This window comes from Pempheris klunzingeri, chromosome 14 (assembly GCF_042242105.1).
Source record: "Pempheris klunzingeri isolate RE-2024b chromosome 14, fPemKlu1.hap1, whole genome shotgun sequence".
Lineage (NCBI taxonomy): Eukaryota > Metazoa > Chordata > Actinopteri > Acropomatiformes > Pempheridae > Pempheris > Pempheris klunzingeri.
The window spans coordinates 20,994,998-21,012,896 of NC_092025.1; the positions used below are offsets into that span (position 1 = coordinate 20,994,998).

The 17,899-nt window shown below is 37.9% G+C and overlaps 1 protein-coding gene across 1 annotated transcript in view; it reads right to left on the minus strand.

The window, feature by feature from the left end:
- The window catches only part of LOC139213070 (AT-rich interactive domain-containing protein 5B), a 38,831-nt gene that overhangs the window by 20,029 nt on the left and 903 nt on the right, over positions 1-17,899 (minus strand). Inside the window, exons 2-3 of the mRNA XM_070843684.1 lie at positions 5,936-6,088; positions 1,992-2,099 (exon numbers count right to left, since the gene is read on the minus strand). Coding sequence (XP_070699785.1) covers positions 1,992-2,099; positions 5,936-6,088 — 261 coding nt within the window. The remainder of the gene's footprint in view (positions 1-1,991; positions 2,100-5,935; positions 6,089-17,899) is intronic.

Genomic DNA, 17,899 nt, shown 5'->3' on the forward strand with positions numbered 1-17,899 from the left:
TCATTAATGTGGCATTTCAGCTTGAGAAAAAAGACGAAAAGACAGTGAGATTAAAGGAAAACTCTGCTGTTTTTAAATATTTGGGGTTTGAAATAACAGGCGGGTACAGACATTTTTGGAATAGATTGAACAGAGATAGACCTGTAAGATCCTCTCTGATTAAACCAGTCGATATATTGCTTTCTTCAAAACTGAAGACTCCACTGACAAAATCAGTAATCTACCCTGTTAAACATGGGAGTTGCTGGTCCATCACTGGCTCAGTCACACAGCTTGTTTTTGTCATCTTGTGTTGCACTAATATTGTGTCACGCAGTCTGATTCTGGTTAAATAAAAAGGGTCTTACAGAGATCCTTTCCTTAATGTTGTCAGATACTTTGAGCCCATCACTGGCAAAAACAAGAACTTTTGGATTACGTTGGACCAATCGGAGCCCGTCTGCAGCCCATTTGTTTTCTTATTAGTCTTTTACACACCAAAACGTGTAAAAATAGGGCCCATGTTTAAAAATACCAGGGTTCGCCTTTAAGACCCCATTTTGATCAACAAGAGGAGACTGACAGACATTTAACCTGTTTAGGTTCTTGGCCAAAAATATTTGGATAAATAAGGGGGCACCGTTCCTGTGACGAGGTTATTAATAGATGCTCTTTAAGTAGATTATTTTAGGCGTTTAGACGTTGACTCCCATTACAAGTCTACAGGACCTACAGTAGGACATTACTAATCTATACCATTCATCTGCTGTTAGTGGTAGAAAGAAAACACATTTACAAGACTTTAGGTACTATTTTGACTTACTTATACTGTACTTGAATTTTTCCATATGATGCTACTTTAAACCTACTCCTTCAAAAGTCAGAGGCAAATGTCATTACTTTACAGGTTAATACAGAATGTAATCGACAAATATATTCTGATGCATTATTAACGCGTTTTAAAATTACAATTACGTGTGCAGTTATCCTGTGCATGTGTCCATCATGGTCATACCTGTGAATGGTTTATATAGTGTACATAGTTTTTATCTCTGTTTTCTATTACACTGTCAGGTTGTATCTTTATTTTTCGCTCACTTACTCTTTCCTTGAGCTGCTGAAACGAGTGAATTTCCTCACTGTGGGATTAATTAAGTTTATTTTATCTGATTTAACAGAGAGGTGTTTGTTACTTAGTCTTCCCCTCATTGATGACTACATCCTCCAATATGAGCCTTCAGTTAAATCTACACCTCTCTAACAGTTTAAACAAAAACAAAGCTGTTGTATTAAACTACACTGACTACACTAAACTGGCAACTTTAGATTTTGGTAAAAATCTTAAAAAACACATGGTCTGGAAAATTATCTGTAACTTTTTAGCATCACATCCTGTGGTGGATGTGGCTTTACATGCAAGTTTGTGGTTTTTATGGGGTTTTTTGGAGGAGTTGATGGAAAATGGAAAGAGATGCCTCATTTAATTTAAATTAAACAAAAATAAATCAAATTGAAGAGTGTATAATAAAATATAAACAATGTACTACGGACATATTCATATAAATAAATATTAAAGAATAAACAACGACTGAAATATCATCCCTCAGTGTTTAATGTGTTTAAAAATAACATACTGAATGGATGATCGGACAAGGGGGATGAGCACAGTAAAACAGGATGGTCGTTTTTGTTATGTTATTCCTTTTATTCTGATCTTGTTCTTGTTTTGAATGGCTTCATTCTGTTTGATGTGATTGTTGAATATGAATATTCCAGCTTTCTGCCCCATAAACAAAATTTATTGATAAAATAGAACAAAAGGAAAGGACTTAATGAGCATTCACTTTCTGCACGTGAAATATTTATCAATGTTGTTTATTGTGAGTTTGCAGCATGTTTGCTGTAAAGTTTATGGTTATTCCTGTTCTGTTTTTCTAACCAAGTTGTTGGAAATGAAATCCAATCTAAAATGTCTGGAATAGGAGCCAGCCGCTGTGTGACCTTTGACCCACCTCTCCGTGCTCCCTGGTCCGACCCTTCGGCGTGTCCTCAGGCAGGAAGTAGAGTCTGGTGCTGGCCAGCAGGTGGCGTCGTGTTTGGTCCTCCCACAGTAAGGTCAACTGCACAAGAAGAAGAAGAAGAAGAGGAAGAAGCAGAACAAGCAGAGGAAGAAGGTCAAAAGCTGTGTCAAAACATACACAACGTAATAACAGCAGTTTCCTGTGATTTTAACATACATTTGAGTTTGAATCCCAAACAGTGCAAACAGTGCAAACTGCAGGCTGATAAAACAACAGTCAAGCTGAAAACAGGCCAGTTAACCTCAACATTTAACATGTACTATGGAAGCCTGTAAGGGACTGTATCAAAATGATAATGTAAACTTGAAAACTAAAATAGAATTCCACAATAGCATTATAATTTTCCACGTGTGTTTTATTTGAGTAAAAATTAAAATGCAATAACCCAAATCAAATGTTCACATTCATTTTCATACGGTCAGGATGTGAAAATAAAAATACGAATTGAATTTCAATTTTTACTCAAAAAAAATTATGTTGTCACATTTTACATCAATCGATTATCAAAATAGTTGGCGATTACTGCGGATACGATTGATTACTTTTCAACTATTAAAGTAAACTATAACCTTGAACAAGTTGTGAGAGACAATGCTGTTCGCTACGTTAGCATGCTTATATTGGCTAAACAGCCCTAAAAAGTACAGCTGAGGCTGATGGGGATGTCATTAATTTGGTGACAAAGTTATTTTATGTTGTACCTTCAGTATCTTATCATTCTTATATCTTTTTTTTATTTTGATCACTCGCACTGTACTCGCTGGACAAACTTAACATTTGCCATGACAATGGTGCCTGATGAAAAGTAAGATTCGTCCTCTGAGGACCATGAACATCTATTTAAAAAATGCCATGACAATACATCTGGTAGTTTTTGAGACATTTCTAGTGGACAGACAGACCATGGCTACAAACCCCAAAAAAACTGGAACACAATCTGGTCAAGGAAAAAAAACAGGAAATGCGAACATGATCAATCTGGTTTGGACCAATCAGATTCAGGCTGAGAATCAAAGCTCTGACAGCAGCTTAGAAAGAAGGTAAACCTTAAAAAAAAAACATTGTTGTGGTTCAAGTGTACATCTATAAGTTGGAGTGCAGGAATGAAGACTGACAGGAAACAAGAAGAGAGACAAACAAGCCAACAGGAAAAAGTCTGACAGGAAGACTAATATTCAGCCACAAAATAAATAAAGAACTGCCCCCGTCTGAGCCGGCTGGTGGGTCAGGAGTTAGAGACAACATTATGTGAAGTGAAGTGGACCAGATTGCGCAGGTTTGGAGGTCAGACGTGACTCTTGGCTGAATCACACGAAGACGTTTCAACATTTCTGCTGCTGCTCTTCCAGGAGGGTTTTGTTTGGTTGTATTTATTCACCCAGAAGGAGTTTGACTGAGTACACAGGCTCAAACACCTGCCTCACCTCCAGTCACACCAGGGCACCTCCTGCTGTAGGTAAAACCAGACTCTACTGTTGGAGTCTGACTAAAATATCAAACAGGGAGAAAAGATTTGACTTTGAGGAGTACAGACTGGTTTTGTTAATTTGCTACAGTACTTAATGCTAACATTTTAGCATGCAGAGACTGACTGCTAGTCTATTTAGCATTGTGCTTATTTACGTTTCTTATTATGTTTGTTTGTTTTCCACAGAATAAAAGCTCTCATTTCTTATGTTCCCAGACTGTTTTGGATTGTGACCTTTTCAAACAAATCAGTCAGTACAGGTTACAACTTATTTAAAATGTCTGACAACATCATGGAAAGGATCCCAACAGAGATGTAAGATCCTTTTTTGATATATCAGAAACAGCTGTTCTGTTGCCCTCTTCAAAACCACCAGATTACACTGACAAGAACAGTGATTTTACCTCACTGAACACAGGAGTTTCTGCCTCAGATGGTTAGTTTGTGTTCTTGTGTGACTCTGGCCTTTTAAAAAGACTGCTCTGATATGAACAAAAACTTTAAAAACAAAGTTACAGAGTCCCTTGCTCTTTTTTTTTTTTTTTTTAAATGGATGTACTTTGATCAAGCGCAGTTGCCCCAAACAACAACATTGCAGCTATTGCAGGCCGTTGCACGGTTGCCACTGGAGGCAATCTACTGGACCAATTCCAAAATATTGTATTAACAGGTCCCAGGTTTAAAATACAGAAGTTACCCTTTAACTTCAGGGGATCAGACTGGCAGCCTGGTCATCATTCCCACATACACAGTACAACAACTTTAATATTTGTCAACTTAATTTGTCTAAGTGTGGTTTTACCGCGTTTGTTTCATGTTTTATGTTTTTATGCTGCCATGATGCAGGAGGAATTTCCTCTTGCAGGGCAATAAAGATCTGGACTGAACAAGATCCTGACGGGAACAATAAGGTGCTGATTTTACAATAAGGTGAAAAGTAATAAAGAATAAAAGATATTTTTATGGGTTACAGTTCTACAAATACATAATATGCATGTTATTAGTCACATGCCATTAGATACAAAGCAAAGAAATACACACTCTGTACTAAAGACATAAATAATAATAGTTCCTGCTCTAATTTATAGTTTGGACAATATTTTTTGTGTTTAGCACTACGTAGTCTTAAAACTGTACACCTTAATTTAGAAAACTAAGAAAGGTGCAATCAATAATAGTTTACTGTGTCTTTGCGTAAATAACTCCTAATTTGTGAGCCGTCTGACCACTGATGATTAGGTGGATGAAGATGGCTCAGTATCCTCTAGGGTTTTACATTATGGTCTCACTTCAATAGAGGTGGTGGAAGAGGCTTTAAGATCCTTTACTTATCAAGTAAAACAAACTATCAACTTATTCCTACTGATTTTGTCTTATTTCAGAAAGAGAAACTTGGTGTTTGGTGGCTAATTTAATTTTTGTCTCCATCTGGGGTTTGTCATTTGAACAAATGCATTAACCCAAAAACATCCATATCACATCCTTTATTACAATCAATCACAGTCAATACAACACTGTCAACCTAAATACAATGCAGTCTCATTAACACTTTTTCAGCTCGCGACCTAAATTCACTAAATTTAGCCTAGCCGTGGGATGTAGACTCAATAAAACATACTATCAGTCTTCTATAGCTCATGTGAGCAGGCGACAGAGCGGGAACGTGACCCATTTATGGTTCGATGTGCATGTGTGGTTCTGTTTATAGGTTTAGTTTGGGTCCGTCATTGTCAATAGTTAAAGGGGCATTCCAACAATTTTACAAAACAGCATATGCACCATTTATCTGCTATACTTTTATACTTATAATAGAAAACCATGATATGTCAAAATGATGCCATCAGTTTTGGGGATTTTTTGTATTTTTTTTTTTACTTAATTTATCTTTACTTCTCAATATCAATTAAGGCTTATCTTAGCTTGTCTCATAAAGTAGGTATAGCTAATGTGTTAACAACAGTTGCCTATTTACACAACCAGCCAATGGCCACCTGATTCACCTCACTGTCTTTTAGCTCTGTTTTTGTTCTCCACCACCTCCTGAGGGAAATATCTGGCTCTTGCTAAATGCTCCACTATATTCACCTGCTGGTCTCCAACTGTGCCTGTCTGTTTGTTGCTAGCACGTTGTGTACATATTTTTTTCCTCTGAGGACAGCTATCTGCTTCAGCCAAAAACAAAGCTCAAGTGAAGGCCAAAAGTGGTGAGAGAGAAATAAAAACAGTAAAGTTGCAGGTCAGAAAACCAAAATAACGAGCTGAAACAAGCTATAAAACTCTATCAAGGTGAGGGGGGACTGCAGAGTCGAGTGATTATTCCCTGTGGGTTCATCATGTGTGCCGCCATTGTTATAAAAGTACTAATTATAGCAGCTTTAACCTGACAGAGAGCAGGTATCAATCTCACCTCTGCGATGCACACAGGATCCTGCGGTCCACAGCGGATGAAGTAAAACTCCCCGAGCTTCCACACCTGGGCGGGCCCGTCAGGTTGTGCTCTGCAGCTCACCGACTTATAGAAGGCATAGCTGCCTCGCTGGCAGGAGGGAGCACCCAACCACTGGGAGACAAGAGAACACAGAAACACTGATGAGGAAGAGTTAATGGTCCCTGTGTGGCTCAACGGGCACCAATGGCATTTTCACTATTAGTTTGGCATTTAATAGGCTCTGCAGATCTTTTGGAGACAGAAATAACATCTAGGGTTGAGTGAAATCTCAGAAGGCAGAGCCAAAGAAGCACAGCTTCCTGATGAAGTCACATCAGACTGAAGCCCAGTGGAAAAAAAAGGAAATAGTCAGAGATGAGGAAGCTGATATTTCTTAAACCTAGAGCTGTAGGAATAACAGAGAATATCAAAAAGAAGATACAGAGAGACAGTTCCACATGTAAGAAAATCTCCTTAAAAAAAAAAAAAAATTAAAAAAAATCACATTGACATTTGTCATAAAGCAAATTATTACCAAATCCAGCCCAACAACAAACCATTAGTCAGCAGCATGTTGTGTGGTTCCCCCCACGTGTGGATAAGGACAGTAACCTTATGAAACATACAATACGACTGTTTGACATTTCTGTTAGTTGGTTGATGGATTTAGCAAACTGCCACAGTGGGGAAATGAGCTGTAGTTTTCTTTGTGCTAGCAAACTAATTGTCTAACTTTACTTATATTAAGAGGACTATTGGTCACATGACGCCCTAGGGTGTTAATACATATATGATATTAGCATGTTAGCATGCTATGTAAGCATTAACCCCATCAGTCCCGTTGAACCGACTGGTCCCTCGTGCTGTCAAAGGGTGTAAAGAGCCATGGTTAGGTACTTTACAGGTCACACATGTGAACTGTGGATTCATTTTAAAATGTAACCATCATAGTGTGAAACAGTTCTACTGCTGCTGTTACTTTTTAAAGAAAAACTTTCCTAATTCTGGATGCAGAGTTGCAGTGAAGACAGGTGCATGCTGGGTTTTACTCTGTAGCACAATTGGCTGATATAAGCAGCTGTATGTTCACATGAACGGGGCATGCCGATGCTCGTGTTGCAAAAAGCAAAGAAGAAGAAAAAAAAGACAAAAGAGCAGTAACAGTCGAGGCTAGCGGAGGAGTGGAAGAACTCGAAAAGCCTCCTGCATCATTTAAGTCATGTGTGTGTGTTTTGACTTCCCTGTAAAATATAGTGACGACAGAGGAATGGCGGTGGACAAACCCATTATGGTATGTAGGCACTGTGCCATGAGAAAGCCATTAAAATTCTATTTAAAAACACTGGACATCTTGAATGTCATTTTCAAGTAAGAGCGAGGGCAAAATGTGCGTGCTGTATGCGTTCTTTAAGTTATAAATGGAAAGCATAGTTATTTGTCCTGCCCGCCCCTTTTTTCCTAATTTGAAAAATTATTCGATCTGTGACTCAAAACCACGATGCGATCAGAGCTCTGAGTTTTGTGACCTGTTGCACCCTTACTGCCTTTAATTAAAATCATTTGTATCGGTCCTTCTGAACAAAATGAACTATCACACTTGGATGCAACCACTCTTTCTTTGCTGGTCTAGCAATCTGAGCTACATTTGAGCATTACTTTTGGTTGTGTCACATTCTCCGTGAATGGAAAATAAGGTCGTGCACAGTTCACTTAATAGCCGTCACTGTAATTTATTGGTTATGATGCTTTAGTGAACTATTGATACGGTACGTTTTGAGGCCTACGGGGTCAGAAAGACAAGTGACATTTGAATAAAATTTGACAAAGTTGATTTGTCTAATTTGTTTGTTATACTGTGAGCTCATAGTTTCAACAAAAACCTCACAGATGTCACCATTTAGTTGTGTAACTGTCCTGTCACGAGCAGACATCTTCACAATTGTAATAAAATACATTTCCTAACACTTTATTCTAGGCAAAACTAAATTCTACATGTGTATGTGATCAATTATAAACCCTGACTATTCACATCTCATCAAATCTTAATTTTCAGACAATCCTCTTAATCCTGAAGAAGGAATTGTCCAATACATCCATATGAAAAAGTCATATAAGTGACAGAAAGCCTGGTCACTAATTCTAGGGGAATCCCTCCATTAGGATTTTATTTCAAATTTTGTTAAATAAAATATTTGTGTTGGGGTATATGATGAATTTAGAAGGCCTATTCTCAATGTTTTGCGCTTCAGTCTCTGCCCTTCTTTACAATTTGACATTTTCATGCATTAAAAAAGGGAAAATAACTCAATTGAGAACTCTCAAATTAAAATGTAAATGCCTGGGTGCTGCATGGAGCCGACAGTGTCCTCCCTTCATTTTCTAGGGTGTGCTCAAGCCATAAATTCTGCAGAATCCACCTCTGGCATCAACACCTCTGACAATAAAGTTGCACCATCTTGCAGTGAGGCAGTATTTTCACAAGTATAAAGAGCACTCAGAGCAGGATATTGTAATATATTAAACAACTTGAGAGATGAAATGTTAAAAATTAACTCAAACTGTTGAGCATGGCAGAGGCATATCTGCAGCCCCTGATAATGAGTCAAAATATGCCCGGATATCACTGAACCCAAACAAAGCGATTCAGTTTTCACTCCAAATGCAGTTACGCCTGATCAAAAACATCCTGACGGAAAAAGGCTGAAAACTAAAGACGTGTATAAAATCATACCTTAAATCACCTACATGTGTCACAATTCTTTTCCAAATAATCCCTGATTAATTGATGAAGATGAAAACAAAAAATATAACAGCTGACTTTGCAAAACAGCAGCTAGCTTCCTGTTTGTCGTTAGACAACAAGGCAGTGGTCACACTTCCTGTTTAACGGATTTAAAAACGCCAGTACACTCTTGTGAGTTCAATAAATAAAGACGGGTTAAATAAGGTTAAATTAATAGAAAATTGTTTTGCTGTTTAACTTTTACTTTCCCCTTACTGTGCAGTATGAAGGCCACATTACTCCCAGAGAGCCGTCATAAAACCATTAGCTGTGGTTAATCATTGTTATTATCCGGTTATTCTGTTTTTTCCACTCACTGTAATTTTCTTTAAACTTCCATGTGAGGTAATAGCACAGGACTAAATTTCACACATATGTATTGGATAAATTATTAATCTTTTAATGTTTAAAATGTTCAAATGAGAACTGGTATTTTCAAACGTGGGCCCTGTATTTTTACATAACTTGAGTTCAAAAAGTTTTTGAATTGGTGCATTAGATTGCTTCAAACGTTTTTGTCAATGGAGCCTGGTGGCTTTGAAGAGAGCGATATAACTGTGTTGCTGGTTAAACCAAAAGGATCTTCCAGGTCTCTCTCTGTAGGGATCCTTTCCATAATGTTGTCAGACACTTACAATAACAATCTGAGCCTGTCAGTGACTAAAAGCGAGCACTTTTAGTGGACACGCTCCGATCAGACGCAGCTATCCAAAGGATTACTTTCCAGCCACTGCAGCCTATTTCATTACTGACGCTTGAGGGGATCTAATGCACCAATTCCAAAACAATGTGAACCTGTCAGTGGCAAAAAGAAGAAGTTTTAGTGGACATACTTTGATCGGGACCAATTACCCCAAAGGATTACATTGGAGGCATTGCAGCCCTTTTCGTGGCTTTGAGGGTTTAAAAGTAATTAAAGGTTATCCTTTAATGTGAATTGATAAATTGTTAATAACCTAAATTGGATTTTCTCTGAGAGCAGGTTCCCTTTTTTTCTAAAATGGCAGATGTTCCATTTGGCAACAATGACTCTCATCATGAGGAGTTTGTCTTTATTTAATCTACAGCTCAGTTTACATGGAGCTTCCTGTGTGTTTACGAGCTGGATGTGACGAGGAGCACTTGATCTGGCTTCTTCTTACCTCACAAGCAGTCAGCGCTCACCATTTGCAGGTGTTTACGTGGCTCGGACAATAAATCGAGCACACCTCGAGTGAGTTCATACATCTGAAAGCCTATACTGCCTCTGCAGCCGCTGCTAGCTGAATAAAGCCACAGCTTTGATTACACTGTTTTGTAAGAGGAAGTGTGAGGAGCCCCAGGCCTGAGACATCCAGGGTAGTTTGTGAATAAAAAAAGACAACAAAAAACCAAACACACCACAGAAATGGTGGCAGCTTTCCTCAATTTCAAGGACGTTTTGAAGCTTTTTAGGTAAATCCATCTCCTCAGTACCAGACCTTTGCAGAAAATAGATTTGATTTCTTGTAATCTTTATTGATGCAACCCAAATGATATTCTCTGTATCTGTCAGGACTGAGAGCTGCCATTTTGGATCCAGAGTCATAGCTTCAGTCTATTATCCTATTTTCTATTATCATTCATATATGACCACATAATCTACCAGTTCTCACTCTGGAAATGCTGAAATTGAAAAATGTATTAAAATACTTCAACGCTCTACATGATTGTGTTATAAAGATGGCATTAAAATATAAAATAATAAGGGATATAAAAATAATCCCCTAAGCTTTTTATCCTCCCAACCTAATGACACATTAACTCCAGCTCTCTCACACACACACACACATATCTGACTCAAGTTTCAGTTCACTTTGTTGGGCTTTTGGTCAAGTTATTCTGGTCATGGTTAGAGTGAGGTTTTGAAAAATATGGCGTTCGTTTTTGTACAATTACGTATCTGTTGTCTGCCAATTACTTTTTCAACGAATCATTTAAAATCATCCCAAAATAGCGAAAAAATATCCATCACAATTTCCCAAACCCTAAGATGATCGGGGTGTAACAGTACACCCCAGTTGGGCAAGTACCTCGGTTGTGGGGTCACAGTACATTCTCAGTATGGCTATAGTGGAAATAAAGGTAGAAAATAATATTTTAACATCCAGCAATGGCTCATTGGTTAGAAGTCTTACTAAAACAGTTTAGTTTTGCTGCAGTGGAAAAGGAAAACCATCAGGACACCTACTGACAGCTGTACTATGCTAATTTACAGTCTAACTGTAACAGGCAGAAAAGCTGCAAACACTCAGCTAGAACCAGAGAATTCTTTTGGCATTTATGCTTGGGAAAAAACACTCACATGATGAATCAATTATCAAAACTGTTGCCTGACAAATCGGCCGATTGTTTCTTCTCTAATTTGTCCAAATACAACATTTTGAATGTCAGGCAGGAAATAACATCCAAAGGATCAGAACGGACTGGAGGGTACACGATGGAGCCCATTACAAAAAACCTGAGCATATCAATAAATAAGGCTACATGTTTGTCATCACAGAAAGAAGATGTACATCTTTAAATAGCAGCTCACAAATACATACATACATACATACATCTCTTTAAGAGGCTCAGCAATTCTCTGAAACTGCTGCACACTGTAGTTTCTATGACTCAAACTGGAGGAAACATTGAATTTGTTAGGGACTATTTCCAGTGGCGGATTAATCCATATTTGATGCTCTAGTGAGTATTGAGAGCAGCAGGACGGTGTGTGTGACACCGAGTCAAAATAAACTACGGTGTGTGTGTTCATGGTAATGAAGGAACATGTCACACAGTCCAATAGTGAGGCTCACTGATGTGTTTTTAATAGTTTTTGTGCAACAATGGAGCTCTGTGGCACAGAGGAAGAGGATGTGATGCGCACAAAGCTTCTTTGTAGGATACATTAATGTGATTTATTTACATGCTTTATTTATGAAATTATCCAAATGGATTAATATGATAAAATCAGGGTAAAATGCACATGCAGTAGTGGCACTGCATGCACAGCACAGCACACATGACGCTCCAGTTTTTACAGCCCTAAAGACACTGCTGCCATGAAAATGCTGCAGTACTGTCTGATATTAAATCCATCATGCAGCCCCTGCTCATCTGTAATCCCCTGTTTAGAGTTAGAAGCGAGAAAAGACTGAATAACAACAGCTTTACATGAAACATAATATGCAGCCTCAAAGCTGCAACACACAGGCTACAAATGACCTGAAATATCAAACAAATGTTTCTCAGTGACAAACCTTCAATCTGAAAGGAGACAGTCATTACTGATGCTTTTTGCAGGGCTGCAACGACTACTTTCATAACTGAATAATCTGCAAATTAATTCTTATGACTGTAAAATGTCAACGTTTAGTGAAATAAAAAGGGCGTTCTGATTTCCCAGAGCCCAAGATGACGCCTTTGAATGTCTTGTTTTACCCAACAAATAAGTCTAAAAACGCAAAAACTGCAATAATATGTCGGCTAATTGACCAACAGATCAACAGAAAATTAAAAGGGATAGTTCCGATTTTTTGAAACTGGGTTATAGGAGGTACTTAGATGGTGATCAGCACACCGGGAGCAGCGGCAAAACGTCATCAAAGTGTACGCTACATTTAGAATATCTTCACCGCTTTACATCGCTATCAGACAGCCCTTTCTGACAGGGAACTGAAGCGATTCTCTCTTTCTTCACCCTCTTCAATGCCACCAAACTCCATTGCAAAAAAGCTGTGATTTTCCCTCAAAGAACAGAAAGTGTTCAATTTGCAACCGCTGCCTCGATCAATGAGCCAACACGTTAGTTTGGATCCGACATTATCGTTTAAAACACACAGTCACACAGCAACACAAGCAAGGTAACCAATCGAGACAGCAGCAGACCAGCAACTCATGTGTTTTGCAAGGTAAAACTACTGATTGTGTCAATGGAGTCTGGCCACAGCTTCGGTTCCCTATCAGAAAGGACTGTCTGATGGCAAAGTGAAGCAGTGAAAATATTCTAAATGTGCACAGTTGGTGGTTTTAGGTGACCGCCATCTACTGCACATAATACACTGACTTTATGTATAAGAACCTCATTCAAAAACCAAAACTGGTCCTTCAAGTGTCATCTATTTAAACAATGGAGTCAACAGTGAGAGATTCGCCGAGCAAAATATTCTTCAATTCCTGCATCTGAAATTTGAGACTTTGCTGCTTTCGCCAATCAAAACATAATATCCATTATGATATGATTATGATAAACAGAAAGAGCAAAAACAGAAAAAAAAGCTACAGCTTCTCACATTTAAGAGGTTGGAACTTTGCATATTTGCTTTAAAAAAAGCCACTTAAAATGATTAATCAATTACCAAAATAGCTGCTTGTTAATTTTCTATAATCCTCAAGCTCTAATGTTTAACTGAAGCCTGAATGAACACTTCTGAGCATGTGAGAGATTATTTTATTTCATATTAAGTGAATTAAAATAAAACCAGGCAGAGGTCACATTCACCAAGCTTATTATCCACATGAAATAAAAGGCCTAGTGTATAAACTGAGGGTGCGGCCGGCTGTGCAGCTGCTATCCATTTACTCATGATAGATGGGACGTGAAGATTCACAAAATAAATGCATAAAAACTGTATTTTTTAAACCGGAGCTTTTCTACAGCGACCCAGCCGTCCTGTGGCTGCTGTGATGCAGTTCTCCCTGCCTGTCGCCTGCTGCCTAAATGCAGAATATTCTCAAATTCTCACTCCTGTGTTGATCATCCACATCCCCCACCCCACCCAGCACACCCTCCCCCACCCAATAATACCCATAACCCACCACAGGCAGCCCTCCCCCCACCCTCCCCGCCCGCCCAGCGTAGCTCTGCAGACCAGCTGTAGCAGGCCTGAGAATCAATTTTTAGAAAGAAACTGAATAAATGCCACAGCAGAAAACATACACATCAGCTACACACAGAGACAAATAGCAACATAAACGCCACAACAACTGCAAAAAGACACTACATAACATAATGCAGTGACATAATGTTAAATTACGTCACTGGTGGAGTATCACAGACACACTTTAAGACCCTGTGGGGAAACTGCAAGACGCTAAAAACACTCATGAAAACCAACATCGTGGGAAAATGGTATTGGTGTTACAGAGATCATCGCGATGATACAACTGAAGAGAGAAATCCACTGAAACAGACAAGGTCACTGTTGAATGTCACACACACTTTATATCCTGCTATAGGAGCTGAAATTATAGCACCACAGGAGTCCCTGCAGAAACATTAGAAGACTATTATAGTGACAAAGTGAGAATAAAGCATGTTTGAGATCACTACAGGGCATCTTAGGCACAATATAAACCCCTCTATTGTGAAAAAACAGCAGAGAGAGAGAGGGAGAGAGTCATTACTGCAAGTCCCTATAGGAGCACCATAAAGACATTATAGGATTAAATGATCATTAAATATGCAATCAGTACTGAGGCCCTGAGACCCATTTGAATTTTTGTGATAAATTAGCTATTATTCTAAGTAAAATAACTAACTGGATATTCTAATGCTCTAAAAACACCATATGGACTCACAGGGATCCATACAGCTGCTGTAAATATAATGCTATACTCATACAAGAGGTTAGAAATATAAAGAATACGAATACTAAAGGAGAACTGAGGCATTTTCAAACATGCTGTTTGTACATATTTTGGTGTCTAAAAGTTTTAGAGCAGATCGCTTCAGACGGCGGCCATGAAAGGGGCTGTAATGTAAAACTTTGGGGCAACTGTTCCCAATCAAAGTACGTCCATTAAAACTTATTGTCATTGACAGGCTTGGATTGTTATTTTAAGTGTCAACATTGTGACAACATTATGGAAAGGATCCCGACAGAGATACACCCATAAGATCCTTTTTATTTAACCACAAACAGCAATTTTATCTCACAGAGCACAGGAGTTGTTGGTCTACCACTAACTTGGTCAGTTAGTTTGCTTGTGTTAGTGTGCGTTACACAGATATATTGTTGGATCTGAACTAACCCTTTAAAACACCAAAGTCACACAATAACACAAATAAACTAACTGACGGAGGCAACGATAGAGCAGCAACTTCAATGTTCTGAGAAGTTAAATCACTGTTTTTGTCAATGAAGTCTGGTGGCTTTGAGGAGAGCGATACCTTTAACCACCGGTTAAACAAAAAAGGATCTTTCAGGTCTTTCTTTGTTGGGATCCTTTCCATAACGTTGTCAGACAATTAGAATAACAATCTGAGCCTGTCGGTGGCAAAAACAAGAACTTTCGGCAGACGTGCTTTGACGTGCACGGTTGCCCCAAAGTAGCCCGTTGGCAGCTCGTTTGCGGCTGCCTGCTGAGGCGATCCACTGGATATATTCCAAAACTTTTTGAACCTACCAGTCACCAAAATAGGTAAAAATAATAAATACGAGTAGTCCTTTAAGTATTACTATATTTAAGAATATATGACAAAGACTGTAATAAAGTAAGAATAAAGAGAGTATTGAGTACTACAAAGTGTGAGCCATTAGAGGAATAATAAACAGAATCAGTATTAGCTCCTGTAGTTATATTATAGATAGACATTTATATAATATGAAAGCATTACTTCAGCATAAAGAAAAGCTAAATTGTCATTTAACAGAGCTGCAACTTGTGATTATTTTAGTTATGAATTAATCTGGTGCTTACATTCTTGACTAATCGTTCAGCCTAAAAATGTCAAGTTGACCCATTTAAATTTGCTGGTTTTGTCTGATAAACCGTCCAAAACACAAAATTATTCAATCTACTGTCAGAGAGGACAAGAACCAGCAAATGTTCACATTTCAGAAGTTGGAAGCAGAGACTTTGTGGCAGTTTTGCTCCCTGTTCATCCACTAATAAATATAATAGATTAACCATTAGAGCTCTAGTTTGTGGGTATTGTGAGTAATAACTCAACAAAGTAAGACAAATGTGTTATTTAGCTCACATTCGACATGATAAAACCACAGAATATTTGGTCAGTTTCGCTTAGAAAGGTTATCTGATAACCACAATGGTTGAAGATTTAGTTTCTGTTTATCTACTTATAGTCTGCGATTCAGTTATTTGAAGGTATGTGAGCTAAAACTTTAAGAAAAATAACAAAGTAAAATAAAACCACTATTTAGCTCACACTGACAAGCTGGAACCAGAACATTTTTGGCAGTTAAAAAAAAAAAAAAATACTGACTGATCAATTGCCAAAGTCTTTACTGATTTATTTCCTGTTCATCTACTCATAGATCAGTTCATTTGAGCTTTAGTTATCTGAATAAGTATGAGCATGAAAAACAAGGACAAATAATACAAAAAAAAGTAAGACAAAAGTATTACTTAGCTCACATTTGTGGTGCATTCTGGGTAGTTTTTCTTGAAAAACGATCAGCTGATTCTACTACTAATCTATTTATAGTTATTTGTTGGTCTATGAGCAGATTGATTATCAAAGTTTTTGCCAACTTATTTCCTATCTAGCTGTTAATCTAGGAGTAGTTTGAGCTCTAGTTATCTGTAGGACAAACAGGGACACATAAAACAACAAAGTGAGATCAATTCAGTGATTGGCTCACACTTGAGTAGCCTGAAATCACAACATTTGGGACAGATTTGTTTGAAAGGTGACTACTGGCTTATGAAAGTTTATGCTGATGTATTTCCTGTTCATCTACTAACAGATCAATCCTCCTCTAGTTATATCTATATTTGTATGTGCATAAAAACAATATTACAACAAAGAGAAGTCAGTTCAGTCTTTTGCTAACTGCAGGAGTGAAAATTACACATATTTAACTTAATCATAGTGAGAACATACGATAAACACCACATTGAAGTGGGTATTATAAACATACTAGAGCTGGAGCACTTAATTAGTCAATTAATCAATGAGATACCAACTATTTAATGAACTATTTTAATAGCCAATTAAGTGTTTGGAGTCACTTTAGGGAAAAAAAGTCTAATTCTCTGATTTCAGCTTCTTAAATGTGAAACATTCCTGGTTTCTCTACTCCTCTATGACAGTAAACTGAATATCTTTGGTTTGTGGACAAAACAAGACATTTAAGGACGTCACTCTGGGCTTTGGGAAACATTAATCAACTATGCTCTCCATTTTCTGATATCTTACGGAGCAAACAACTCGACCATTAATTGATAAACTGGCCGACAGATAATTAGACAATGAAAATAAGCCCTAAAATGTACTATTTTGTACTATAGAAGTGTTAAAGGGACGTCACAGAGCTTCAGTCTTGTGTGTGTGTGTTTTTTTTTTTTTTTTTTGGCCCTGGGGGAGGGCCGGCTGAAGCAGTGCTCCAGCCTAGCGGTGGAAAGGAGGCAGGGCTGAGCAGGCAGGAAAATAAAAGCCACATAATATAATCTGAGCACTGAGAGGCAGCCCACTGTCTAAAATGTGAACACACACACAAGAATTTAAGATGGAAACCCTTAATCTGCACCCAGCCTACGTCAGTTCTCGTGATATTTCTGGGAATAATGCAGTGAGATATTTTTTTTTTTTTTACACAGTTTTCAGTAGGGGAAGGAAGAAGAAGGAGAGGAGGAGGAAGGGGGGGTGAAAAGGAAAAAAAGAAACCACCTCCGACGTATATTAATAATAAAATGTCTCCTGCTTTGGATGATAAATACATAAATAAACAGAATCCAAACATACAGCCGACTCCACAGTGTTGACCTTGGTTATATCCTGTTATTGAAAAAGCTCACAAGTTCACAACTGGAGACACACAACAACAACAAAAAAACAAAAAATCAATGCTGCAATAAATTAATATTTAAACAAGAAATATTTAAATATATATATATAAACATCCATTTGTGGGATATTAAACACACCCAACGCCACACATGCAGCATTTCTGTCAAAATAAATGAGTTTGTACCTTTTTTATTTCGACTAAAAGCCCACATTGCCCTTAGCTGTGTGTCCTCTGGATGTTTCCTGTCATTATCTTTTTATCTTTTTTTTTTTTTTTAATAAAGCCAGGACTAATGCTAATGTTATTTCAAGTACAAAAACTCCACACTCACTCTTACACACACTCACACTCACACTCACATACACAATATTAACATTCCTCCTTAAACTGTGGCAATTACGT